Consider the following 13,804-nt stretch of genomic DNA (forward strand, 5'->3'; position numbering starts at 1 on the left):
AGTCCTGTTTCATGAACCAGCATGCATCATCTACAGGATTTTTCCACCATAAATATAATTACTGAGAGCAGAACATACGGCATTTCAGTGGTAAGACCTCTGGAAAGAAATGAGAATGATGGTTTACTAAAAATAAAAGGAAGTAGTATGTATGCTTAGATGTATGAGATGTAAGCAATTTTATTAAAGTTGATCAGTAAGAAGTTATTCCTGAAGTCAGTTTTATTGTAATAAAGTTACGTAGGTAGGCACACGGAAAACAGTGTGTTGGCCATTAAATATACAAAGTACAATAATCCTAGTCAGTGTATTGAGAACTAAATTAAATAATGGATATTGTAAAAAGAACAAATATATAATGGTGTCACATTAATTAAAAGTAGAACAATTTCCTTATATGAGAGAATCTCTAAAATTTTTATATACTGACAATCATCAGAAAATTAGGTGAGATCTAAGGTGACAAAAGCAATAGTGACAAAGTTTAGAACACTGTTTACTGTAGAGAAATGTGTGAGACTTTCATCTTGGATGTTGAAAATGTAATGGTAAACTCTAAGATTTAAGAAATGAAATGATAATTATATTTCTACATAGGGTAATAGATGTCAGTTAATTTATAATTTTAGTCCAATACTCATATTAAATCTAGCCAGGATTTTTTTTTAATTTTTTAAAGTTTATCTTTGAGAGAGAGTGTGAGTAGGGGAGGGGCAGAGAGAGGGGGAACAAAGGATCCAAAGTGGGCTCTATGCTGACATCAGGGAGCCCTACACAGAGCTCAAACTTACAAACTGTGAGATTATGACCTGAGCCGAAGTCTGATGCTCAACCAACTGAGCCACCCAACGGCCCTAGTCAGGCATTTCTTAATGAGTATTATTTTAACATTCACATGGAAGAATAAACAGGTGAGAATAGAAAAAATTCTAAAAGTAAAAGTTTCTGCGAAATGAGGTTGTCCCAACATAGGAACATGTGACAAACGTGCAAAGTAATTAAAAATTATGGGTTGCTTTATAAATGTACATACTGGGGCGCCTGGGTGGCTCAGTCGGGTAAGTGTCCAACTTTGGCTCAGGTCATGGTCTCACAGTTCGTGGGTTCAAGCCCCACATCAGGCTCATTGCTGTCAGCCTGTCAGCGCAGAGCCTGGAGCCTGCTTCAGATTCTGTGTCTCCCTCTCTCTCTGCCCCTCTCCTGCTCACTCCATCTCTCTTTGTCTCTCAAAAATGAATAAACGTTAAAAAAATATATAAATGTACATATTAATATAGGGGCAGGATGCAAAATACATTCTTACCCATAGATATTTGTGATAAAGGAGATATGAAAACATGGAGAACAGATGAATCACTCAATTCATTGTATTGGGATAAATAATTGGTTAAGAATGAATTTATTAACCCACCAAATATCCTAGATTAAGATAATAAAAAGGTGAAAAAATAAAATTTTAGAGTTAAAATCTTTGGGGGCAGTTTAAAATTCTAACCTTTGAAGGAATGAGGAAATAAGAACAAAAAATAGATTTAAAACTAGATGTAAATAGTTATTCTGACAAATAACATTCTGAGAAAAATGTATGAAGCAAAATGACTTAATCATTAATCAAATAAATTGGTGAGATATACATTTGAAAACCTTAATAGACAAATAAGCAAAGGATGTGACTAAATACTTTACAAATGAAGAAATACTACTGGAAATAAACAGTAAAATCTCTGCCTTCATTAGTAAATAATTGTGCTAAAAGAAGATACTCTGTGTGTGTGTGTGTGTGTGTGTGTGTGTTTTAAAGATTATTCATTTATTTTGAGAGAGAGAGAAAGCACAGGTTGGGGAAGGGCAGAGAGGGAGAGAGAAAGCATCCCATGCAGGTTCCTCACTGTCAGTGCAGAGCCTGACACAGGGCTTGAACTCCCAAACCATGAGATCATGACCTGAGCTGAAGTCTGATGCTTAACTGACTGAGCCACCCAGGTGCCCCACAAGATACTATTTTCTAATCGAAGCCAGTAAATAATTTGAAATCTTACAAAATGTTGGCATATTATGGTGAAATGGTATATACTCAAAATGCCCAATATAAGCTGGTTCAGTTCTAAAAAGCAATGTGGCAATATCTATCAAAGTAATTATGTGCTAGTTTTTAAATTAATATGAACATGTATTTACTTACCATACAAATTATAAGACTTTTCTCAATAATCCTTGCTTTTGGGAATCATAAAGAAAAAGACTGCAAGATGGGGAAAATACGTATAAAGCTTCTTCATAGTGGAAAATATCAAAAACAACTTAAATATCTATAATGTGATAGATAAAGTTGGGGAAATGTTGTGCATGCCTTAAGAGTGTGGTTGTGAAGGATGCAGCTCTGTGGAAGATCATGTAGCAGGGAGCTGAACTCAGCGCAGAGGAAGGTGCTGCTGTATCCCGCTGTGAGGTGAGCACACGAGCACTGCCTTCTGGTGCAAAAGTAAATTGATTCACATTGTCAGATTCCTTTCCAGACATGTATCAAAAGCGTTGATGAGTTTATTTTTAGAAACAGAACATAAGAAACGGTAAGGAGCACAGGCGAAGGTATTGCACACAGACCTGCATTGGAAGCATTTTCATGATGGCGAATATTGGAGCGAACCCAAGTCCCTCCCACAAGAGAAGAGCGAATCACTGTCATTTACATGAAGGGGTGGAGAGGACTTTAGAGATGTTACTTAATGGTAAACGCAAGAACCAGGACAGGAGCTCAGAGCGCCCTTGCTCTGGGACATGTCTCATCACCCAGCGATATCTATCTGTTAGTGCTATAACTGTCAAGGCTGCTTAAAATAAGGGAAATCTGCTGTCAAACCGCTCAAGCTTTTCTTGACTCACTTCAGAGATCCTTTGTGCATAACAATAAGGCTAAATAAGAAGGTCCTATCATAATAAAATTATAATTATCAGGTGTATTGATACTGATTTGTTGCTTACACTTTCCCATCTTTGCATTTATTGTTAACTATTTGTGTTGTATTCTAACTCAGCCATATTCAAAGTTACTACCATAGGAATTCTAGAAATTAAACTGAGATTTATTTTACTACCAGTCTTTGAAAATATTAAGGTGACCATACTGTGTATATTGCATGCTTTTAAAGTTAAATTTATTTTGTTTGACGTTTATTCATTTTTGGAGACAGAGACAGAGTGCATGCAGGGGTGGGGCAGAGAGAGAGAGAGAGAGACCGTATATCCCACCCTGAGGGATCCCACCATGTATCCCACACAGAATTTGAAGCAGGCTCCAGGCTCCGAGCTGTCATCACAAAGCCTGACATGGGGCTAGAACCCACAAACTGTGAAATCATGACCTGAGCCGAAGTCAGATGCCTAACACCAGCTGAGCCACCCAGGCATCCCTAAGCTTTAAAATTTTAAATTACATATGCTTATCACTTTACCCAAGGAAATGTGCTCACTAACTTCTCAGTGTGGTTTTTCTTTTAAAGATATTATAGCTTATGAATTTAGATGGAGGTAATTAATGAAAAATATTAGTTAGAAATTTATTTAGGATAACCTGCCCAAAGTAATATATCTGATAGAGAGTTTATTCTCTTGATCAACATTTGACAATTGGGAACCAACATCAAGGTTTGATTTGTCTGGCAACAGAAAACCTAACAGAGGGCAGGTGTCCTTTTTGGGAAAAGCCAAAAACCATTTCTCACATTTGAGTGAAACTAAAGGTAAATTTTTTCTAAATTTATCTTTGTAAAGAACAGAGAGGCTTTCAACCACAGAAAAATATCTGTATTAAAAGTTAGTGGGTTTTTGCAGACATTTTTAAAGCACCTTCACAATACCAGGTACCTTGCTAAGTGCCAGATGTTGGCAATGAGAGAATGTCCTTGTACTTGATATCTTCACTGTCTCCTTAGCACAGTGCTCTGTCTTTAGTAAGCATTCAAATGTTTGTTGCCAGAGTTTGCATCTAGAACAAACTAGGCAAATAAAAATGTGCCAAATAGCAGATAAAACAAAAGTCATTGTCCTTTAATTTGTAAGGAAATATATAATATTTTTATTTTGTCTTCTAAAAATTTATCAATAGGAAAATTTCACTAATGTGGGGGTAGATATTTAGAAAATGTAGTCAACAGAAAGATAATAGAAATATGTATGTGCGACTGACTGACCATAGGTTAGCAAGTTCACTCTCAATGTATTGATATGCTGTTTGAGGTCAGTGTCTCTAGTGCATTTAGAAAAAACATCTTTGGAAATAGGAAGTTGAAACATGTCTCTCAATTTTCCACCTCTACTGAAGGGCTTTCTGGTAAAGGGGAAAATAAGGTTTGGCATTTAGAACTAGTTTCTGGAGACTAAGAACACCAAGTTCTAGCTCTTATTAAAACTGTTTATAACCAAGCTAGATGTTACATTGAACTTTATGTACAGTTTTCCTGGTGTTATATTTAAAGTCAGGTCACATTCACTGGTGACAAAGTTGCAGAACAGAGACAGCTTTCTAGAATCTGTTATGTAACTCAGCTCTCTCGGAGGGAGTGGGCAGGATGTTTTGGAGAAGAGAAGAAAAAGAAGTAGACGACAGTACAGGGATGAGCTGAGGGAGAGGGGTTGCAGGCTTTAGCCAATGTGGTCTACCACAGGAGGTAGCAAATGACTAGGTGTTTTCTGTCCCGGTTTTAATCTTAACCAAAAGAGCAAACCTCTGATGTGCTAAAAAGCACATAATCAGATTTATGCCATGGCCTGAGGGAAGACTTGGGGGAGTAGAGGTATAATTCTGCGTAGGATTAGAGGAATGGTCTGCTTGCAGGCAGTTAAAATGGTCCCTTGACTGCCTTTAGTTCCTTGTGCACAGAGGCCATCTGGAAGATTATCATGTTATATGATTCTTAAATAGAGCCAGTGACCAGAAGTGAGTGTTGCCTGTTTGAATTTCACATGTGTAATTGAAGAACCCTTCTTTTTTTTTTTTTTTAAAGCATTTTTTTTTTTAAAACATTTATTTATTTTTGAGACAGAGAGAGACAGAGCATGAACAGGGGAGGGTCAGAGAGAGGGAGACACAGAATCTGAAACAGGCTCCAGGCTCTGAGCTGTCAGCACAGAGCCCGACGCGGGGCTCGAACTCACAGACCACGAGATCATGACCTGAGCTGAAGTCGGCCGCTTAACCGACTGAGCCACCCAGGTGCCCCAAGAACCCTTCTTTTTTTAAGTTTATTTATTTATTTTGAGAGAGAAAGAGAGGGCAGAGAGAGAGGGAGAGCAAGAATCCCAAGCAGGCTCCGTGTGGTCAGCACAGAGCCTGATGCGGGGCTCGATCTCACAAATCCTGAGTTCATGACCTGAGCCAAACCCAAGAGTTGGATGCTTAACCAAGGAACTACCCAGGTGCCCTGTGGAAACTTTATTATGCAAAGAAGTTCTATTTGTAAAAGAGAGTAGTATCTCCCTAGTGTGGCTTTTTTATTTGATTTGATGTTAAGACTCTATCCCTCTTTTTTTAGATATCCTTAAATTTCACAGAAGTTTAGGGTCACCTGAGTGGCTCAGTTGGTTAAGCATTGACGTCACCTCAGGTCATGATCTCATGGTTTGTTGGTTTGAGCCCCGCACCAGGCTCTGCACTGACAGCTCAGACCTGGAGCCTTCTTCAGATTCTGTGTCTCCCTTTCTCTCTGTCTCACTCCAGCTCACGCTTTGTCTCCGTCTCTCAAAAATGAATCAACGTTAAAAAAAATTTTGTTTAATTTCACAGAAGTTTAGATTTAATGAAATCTATGTTTCTCCCTAGAAGAAATATCCTAAAAGTTTTTCCTTTAATTGTATATGAAAATAAGTATTCACGATTCACAATCTGATTGGATGTTCAGTTTTTGCCAAAACCATATGTGCGTTTTCTCCATACTCTAGTCCTTAGAACAAATACCATTTTAACATTTGACAAAATAAAACAATGTTTTCTCCTAGTGACGCAACTTTTAGAAGGTCGTTTGTATGTTATGCGCAGTGTTGTTTTTGCCTGGTGGCTATTTCCATGTTTCTACACGTGCTAGGAGACTCAGGAGTCAAGAAAGAAGCTAATCCACTGTGCTGTGTGTTGCTTCTAGGTAATAGCTGTGGGATCTTCTGATGAGGGAGGAGTCAACTCATTTTTGGGAGACATCATTTAACTGTGCTGTTTCTTTACTTCCATCCCTTACTTCCTTTTGCTGACTAAATTGAATGTAGGCCGTGTTATTATTCATTCCAGAAACTGTTTTTAAAAAATGCTTGTGATGTTACTAACACTGTAATATAAGAATGATAAATGAAGTAAACAGGTAAATACAGTGATCTGGCCAAAGTCATCAGTGACTCAAATGGGTGGAGGAAGACTTTATGACATTCTTCTGCTAATGAAGACAACTGATGCTAGGCTTTCCTGACATTTGATAAGTTGACCCAGCTCATTTTAGTCTTTAACTTTTTACACCACCATAGGGTTACATTTTAAGATCCAAGTTACTGCAGGAAAGTCACTGCCAAGTTAATGGCCGACAAGTCTATGAATTTCTTGATTTATACTATGCCAGAATAATGTTCCTATTAAGCAATGTTGCATTTATTAGTTCTTCTATGCATTGCAAGATGCCACTGGTAATAGAATTTAATAAATACCTGGTTAATAGGGAACAGCTAGAAGAATTAATTTGGAACTGTCATTTCTTATAAACCTGTTCAACTTCTTTTCTAGCTCCTCAGCTAGTGATTAAAGAAAAATAATTCAGCTATGAAGGGAGAAAGCCTTCCTTCCTACATGGCTTTCTTTGTGCAAATAAGAAATTAGGAATCAAAGAGTAACAGTTCTAGAAAATGCTTGAAGTTGAGGGGGTGATTTTATTATGTATATTGTCTAAAGATCTTTGTGTGAAGAAACTAGGAAAACAGAAAACAGCTCACCAGACTAAATCTTCATAAGCCATTGTTTTGTAATTTTGATTCCTGTTGAACAGCATTCTGAAGGTTATTAAGTTGAGACTTTTGTCTTCTTTATTTTTAGCACATTCAAGTGTATATATAAATCTCTGGAATGTTGAAGGAGTGACATTCCACAAGTGTCAGATTTTTTTTTTCTGTTGCCCATTGTGAAGAGGAGACCAGTAAATTAAGAATGTTTGATTCTTTCTCCTATATCTGCTTTCCTTTTGCAGCTCTGTTTACAGAATAAAGAATTGCTTTTTGTACCCAGATTATTGAATAGGAAAATCACTGTTTTAAATTGCTGTTTTCTGACAGTGACTAATGATTAATTACCCAAGCTAGCATTAGTAGAAAAGCATTACTATAGTATTAAATTTCTACATGGCTTAACACTGTATTGGTGAAAAACAACAACAACAAATAACATACAATTGATGAGAACTACATTTAGAACCAAAAATTGTACTCTTAAGTTATAGTTTTTAAAGATGGCTTCTTTTTTTGTTGTTCTGGAATGTAGCTACTTATACATATCTTTGCAGATTCTGTCATAGCAACTTAAATGTGTTCAGTATTAGATTCTGAGGTAACTGTTGCCTTGTTTGGGGGAGTTCTGGCACATTTAATATTTATCCAGTCATTCTGCTATGGTAACAAAGCAGTTGGTCACATATTTGAAAGAGTTAACAATAAGAACTTGCTGGCCATTTGGATGAGTTCCACTGACCCTTTAAATCTGGCAAAATACATTTGTGACAACATGGATGGACTTACAGGGTCTTATGCTTAAGTGAAATAAATCAGACGGAAAGACAAATGCTGCATGATTTCATTTACATGTAGAATCTAAAAAACCAAGCAGAGCAAACAAACAGAAATCGATTCATAAATACAGAGAACAAACTGGTAGTTGCCAGAGGAGAGGGATAGGGAAAATGGGTGAAGTAGGTGCAGGGGATTAAGAGGTATAAACTCTGGTTATAAAATAAAGTCATGGAGGTGTAAAATACGGCATAGGGAATATAGCCAATTATATTATAAACATTTTGTATGAGGACAGATGGTAACTAGACTGATAATGGTGATCATTTCATAGTGTATATAAATGTCAAATCACTATGTTACACAACTAAAACTAATATTGTATGTTATAACTCTGGCAAAATTATATGGTTCGAATCTACTTTTCAAAATAAAGATCAGTTTGAGAAAAAAATAATATGATTGATAGAAAAAATTATTCTTAGGTCCAAGAGAACTAAATTATAATGAAAGAGATTCTTACACTGCCTCTTGGAACAGAATCAAATGTTACCTTTAATAAATGTGGAACTATTTTTAGGGACATGGCTTTGAAGATAGTGTCTGTATGGTCTAAGAAGATACTTACTATTGTTTGCTGTGCCGTTCTTCCTACTGTGTTTCTTGACTTGTTTTCTTGGTTGTTTGCCTTTTATTGGGCTCTTGGCTCTGAATCACATGTGGGGGATGGAGTAGTGACATACATGATTGAATACTAAACTGATATTGGCATTCTTGTAATTGCATGTGTTATTTCTTTATTTTCAGTTTGATTAATAAACTTAAACCTGGTGTCATTAAGAAGATTAATAGACTGTCCACACCAATAGCAGGTTTGGTAAGTAAAAAATTATCTTCAAAACTAGATTTCTTTGTTTTTGAAGTGTAAAAAGATGGGTATAGACCGGTACTCTTATCTGGAACTATCATAGAAATTAGGTTTGGAGTTTTTTGCTCAAGAAAAGTGTTTTTAGTGACGTTCTCCTTATACCTTTAGTTCTTTCCTTTCCCTTCTACCAGGAGGCTTTTATTTTTCTACTTTTTGTTTGCTTTGCTTTTTGTGCCCTCAAACTTCGTATATCCCCTTTCTTGGCTTATTTCTTCCACAGATTGCATTGTTTATGATCATGTTCTTTCTGAAGTTCAGCCCTGCATACTTTGTTCGCTAGTTGACCACAGTTTAGGGAAACTGTAGATGTTCACCAGTTGTTACATATCTGTTGCTTCTGCTTAAGGATGACTCTCACTTAGCACACTTAGATCTTGGAGTGTATTTCCAACACTTTTGCTTTATATAGTAGATTTCCTACCAGTGTTCTGTGTGATATTGGGTAGGTCACTGTCTTCTTTGCCTCAGTAATACTACCCATGAAACAACTATGGGATAAGTCTTTAGATTCCTTCTAGCTTTACATTTAGATTCTGTGTGTGAAAAATACCCTACACTGTCATTACATAGATACTCTGGTGGGTCAATAATAATTGAAAGACCAATAACAAGGTGGGGCTGTATCTTTGAAAGAAATAATTTATAATTAAGTACACATGATGGGTTATTTTCAAAATGTTAGCAATTCCTAAGATTCAAGGCTGATCATAGAAGTCAGTTTAACAAAACTAATTTTATGGGGCACTGGGTGGCTCAGTCAGTTAAGTATCTGACTTCAGCTTAGGTCATGATCTTGCAGTCTGTGAGTTCGAGCCCTGCATCGGGCTCTATGCTGACAGCTCAGAGCCTGGAGCCTGCTTCAGATTCTGTGTCTCCCTCTCTCTCTGCTCCTCCCCTGCTCATGCTCTGTCTCTCTCTGTCTCTCAAAAATAAATAAACGTTAAAAAAATTAAAAAAAAATTAATTTTATAATACACTGAAGTTTAAGACAGCTAATAACCTGGAATTTAGATAGATAGATAGATAGATAGATAAAATCATCTTTGCAATAGTCAAGCTGCTTATTATATTCAAGAACTTTTTGTTTGGCCAACCATGTGTTTGCAGATGTCAGAGGCATGAAGGATTAAAGGGTAACAGCATCAAAATTTCTGGATTTGCAGCTGGTATGAAAATCTCATTACAGTTTTATAGGAATAAGTTAGTCACACATTGTGTATTATTGGAAAATAACTGTCTAGGAGAGAAGGAAAGAAGAGTTTTAGAGCTTTCTTTTTTCTTTGAAAGATCAATTATAATTTTCTTTTGAAACATAGAATATATGTAAAGTTCTCAGAGCAGCTGGGCTCAAATATGAATTACTTCTTTCTTACCAAGTTAATTCTATTCCATTTCTATCATGACATGATTTCTATCATGACGTGATATTTTTATTGGTCTCAAATTTGGTTAGGTAAAAAACCTATCAGGCATGCATATATTGCTATATATTGAAGATATGTATATGAATGTATAGCAATATACATATATGTATGAATTACTTCTAGTAATTTATAGTCAGTAATTCATAGTCAGAAGGTATTATTTAAGGAATAAAATTAAAGAAATTTGTTTTTATTAAAAAATTTTTTTAAATGTTTATTTTTGAGAGAGAGAGTGAGAGAGACAGAGCATGAGCAGGGCAGGGGCAAAGAGAGAGGGAGACACAGAATCTGAAGCAAGCTCCAGGCTCTGAGCTGTCAGCACAGAGCCTGATGCAGGTCTCGAACCCATGAACCTTGAGATCATGACCTGAGCTGAAGTCAGATGCTTAACCAACTGAGCCACCCAGATTCCCCAAAGAAATTTGGTTTTTGAAGTCTTTCTAGGAAGAGACATTCAGTTTAATAAAAATAACTAAGTCTTATATGAAAATCATTTTTATGAAATTATTTCTGTGAAAATTAAAAGTTTGAATTATATTTAAAATCTTTTTAAGTGTCTCCAGTTTTTCTTACTTTAATATTTAAATTGTGAATTGTCATTTCTTGGATCAATTATACACATTTTAAATGAAATTAGCCTTTGATTTCAAACACCCTGCATATTTGGAATTCTTGAATTGTGGTGGTTTGTTGTTACTGGCCACTAGAGGTTTTATTCAATCTTCTGATTCTATGATTAGATATAAGCCAAATGTTTTTTATATTTAAATACAACAATCTCTCTAAGTATTTCTACTTCAAGCATGAAAATTCTATCTAGTTTGGATTTTATCTCTAGAAACTAAAATGAGATGTATTTCCAGAATATTAAATGGGATGATTTCCTAAGTATAGGACACTGAACATTTTTAGTGGGGTGTAGGAGCATAAGAATCACCACAGTTGTAGAATTGACTACAGTTGGTTTGAAGTTGTTATCATGCCACATGGACTCCTTCTTTCCATGCTTGTATGTCAGGATGGTTATGTCAAAACTTCTCGAAGCCTCAGTTTGAAGTGTGCATTAGAGCTCCAGCATCTGTCTGGTAGGGTTGTCATATGTGGACAGAAAGGGATTATATAGTGTGACATACAGGTCCTTTTGTAGCACATTCATTTTTTTAACAAATAGTTGAGTGCCTACTAGGTCAAGAATGTTTCTGGTTTGTAGGGATATATTGGAGGAATAAAGACAGAGAAGGACTTTATCCTCAAAGAGCTTAATGTTGTAGTGGTGGAACAGGATCTGGAAAATAGATTAGTAAATGGGCAAGAAAACACCAGATATATAAATGTGCTGCAATGAATTATAATAGCCTGACATTTATTGAGCACACATGAGGAATCGTAGTTGGACTATGAAGTTTGACCTCGAAGAACTCCTCAAGAAAACGTATGTTAGAAGCCTTCATTTTCGATATGTATAGAAGAAAGATAAAAAGCCTGAGCCAGACTTTTTATACTAGAAATTTTTTTTTGTTCACAGCAATATAATGATTGATATTTATGGGACGCAAAATTTTTTTTTGAATGAATAAATGAAAAAGGGTTCAGTCGTGAAAAATAGTAAGCTCCAGAATTAGGTCTTTGAAGGAAGAGTGTTATAGGTTGAATTGTGTTCCCCTTCTACCCCTACTCACCAAAACATAACATATTGAAGTCCTAAACCCCAGTACCTCAGGGTGTGACATCATTTGTGAATAAGGTTGGTGAAGATGGGGTCATAATTGGGGTGAGGGGGACTGGTCTAATATGACTGTTGTCCTTATAAAAAGATGGCTATGTGAGTACAGATACACCCAGGAGGAATGCCATGTGACAACTGAGGACTGAAGTGATGCATGTACAGGCAAGGAACACTAAAGATTGCCAGCAAACCACAAGAAACTAGGAAGAGGCAAGGAATAATTTCTTTACAGGTTTTATAGAGCCCATGGCTTTGTGGACACCTTGATTTTGGACTTTTAGCCTCCAGAGCTGTGAGACCATAAATCTTTGTTTTTTTCAGCTACCCAGTTTATGGGTAGGAAACTAGGAAACTAATACAGCTAGGTAGTATTTTTTATCTGATACTTGCTTTTTAAAAAACTTTTTGAGATAAATATAGTTTCATGGGAAGTTGGAAAAAAAAACAGTACAAAGAGGTCCTCTGTGACCTTCACCCAGTTTCTCTCATGGTAATATTTTGCATAATTGTGATACAGTATTAAAGCCAGGAAATTGACATTGGTATGTCCAAAGACCTTAATCTGATTCACCAATTTTATATGCAGTTATGCTTTTTTTAGTAATAAAAAGAGCATAGATGCTTTCAAGCTAAGTGAGATGAAGTGTTTTATTTTCAGGATTTTTCAGAGGACTCTGTCATTAATTCAGTGTTCAGTCATAAATATGGCAGCCACATTCCACATGATTACTTTTTTCTACCCCATTGCAAATAGGAAATGGTGTCTCTCAGTCGAGGGTCCCAAGAGAAGAGTCTGAATGAATCAAATTACCTTGTCTTTCCAGGCTACAAATATCATAGGTCACTGGCCAGCTGACGGATGTGTTCCTTGAGAAGGGAGTCATCTTGGCAAAATGGGTTGTAGTCTGGAGTGCTGATAGCCTTTGGCTCACTGAGTTCAGGTGTGTGGGTTAAAGAGGATTCTGTGAATGAGGTTTCTCTAGGGTAGATACACCGTATTAAATTAAATATAGTAAAAATTATACAATTTCCGTGCTCCAAGCCCTGTTTTCTATCATTCCATTCTTATTCTTTTTCCTTCAGCTATAACTTCCATCCACTTCATGTCAGCTACTCTGTGTATTTAGCTTTGAAGCCAAGGCGATGTGTTTACTGTTTGTAGGTGGATCTGTGTGGAACACATGAATATCCTCTGAGCAATGACAGTATGGAGAGAGGTGCTTAGCTGATTTGGAAATATATTGAACGCTTTGCTTGAAACATTCATATGATTTTACGATTTTTTCTTTCCCTTTTGGAGAGATGTTAACCATGTTCTCATAGATCTAGAGATAGGGCTTTTCTCACTTAATTCTAAGTTCTAATTTTTCAAGAAATAGATTTTCCCTATCTTTTCTATTTTTTTATATTCTTCACAAAGCGATGCCCCCCAAAAATCTAACCAGTCTGAATTTTCCAAAAAATTAGCTGCTGTTAAATGTGGGTATGTTCAATTCATTGAAACTCAAAACTAAAACTTTATTTGGGAATTAAAAAACTCAATCTCAAAACAAAACCATGAGAAACAGGCAAGATATTCTGATGGTGAAAAGAGTCATTGAACCAGAATAATGTTTACCATCTGATGTCTTAGTGTGCCTGAAATACAATATGTGCAGAGAACATCAAGGAAGTTATTAATCCCAAGACTTATAGTTGTCTTGGACCCCTGATGATTTAGTTGTATTTACTAAAGCAAGGTTTCTCAACCTTGGCACCACTATTGACATTTTGGGCCAGATCATTCTTTGTTTAGGGGGTGGTCTTTCCTGTGCATTGTAGAATGTTTAGCAACTTCCCTGGGTTTTACTTGCTACATGCTGGTAACACCATGCTCCCCAGCCCCAAAGGATGACCACTAAGAATGTCTTCTGATATTGCCAATGACCCCTATGGGGTAAAATCATCCCTGGCTGAGAGCCATGGAGATAAAGAGTT

General features: G+C 36.3%; 1 protein-coding gene across 10 annotated transcripts in view; it reads left to right on the forward strand.

The window, feature by feature from the left end:
* LMO7 (LIM domain 7) overlaps positions 1 to 13,804 on the forward strand; it is a 194,470-nt gene that overhangs the window by 74,688 nt on the left and 105,978 nt on the right. For all 10 annotated transcript variants that reach the window (XM_049647070.1, XM_049647069.1, XM_049647073.1 and 7 more), the window contains exon 3: positions 8,557 to 8,626. In XM_049647070.1, coding sequence (XP_049503027.1) covers positions 8,557 to 8,626 — 70 coding nt within the window. The remainder of the gene's footprint in view (positions 1 to 8,556; positions 8,627 to 13,804) is intronic.

Source organism: Panthera uncia, assembly GCF_023721935.1.
Source record: "Panthera uncia isolate 11264 chromosome A1 unlocalized genomic scaffold, Puncia_PCG_1.0 HiC_scaffold_16, whole genome shotgun sequence".
Taxonomy (NCBI): domain Eukaryota; kingdom Metazoa; phylum Chordata; class Mammalia; order Carnivora; family Felidae; genus Panthera; species Panthera uncia.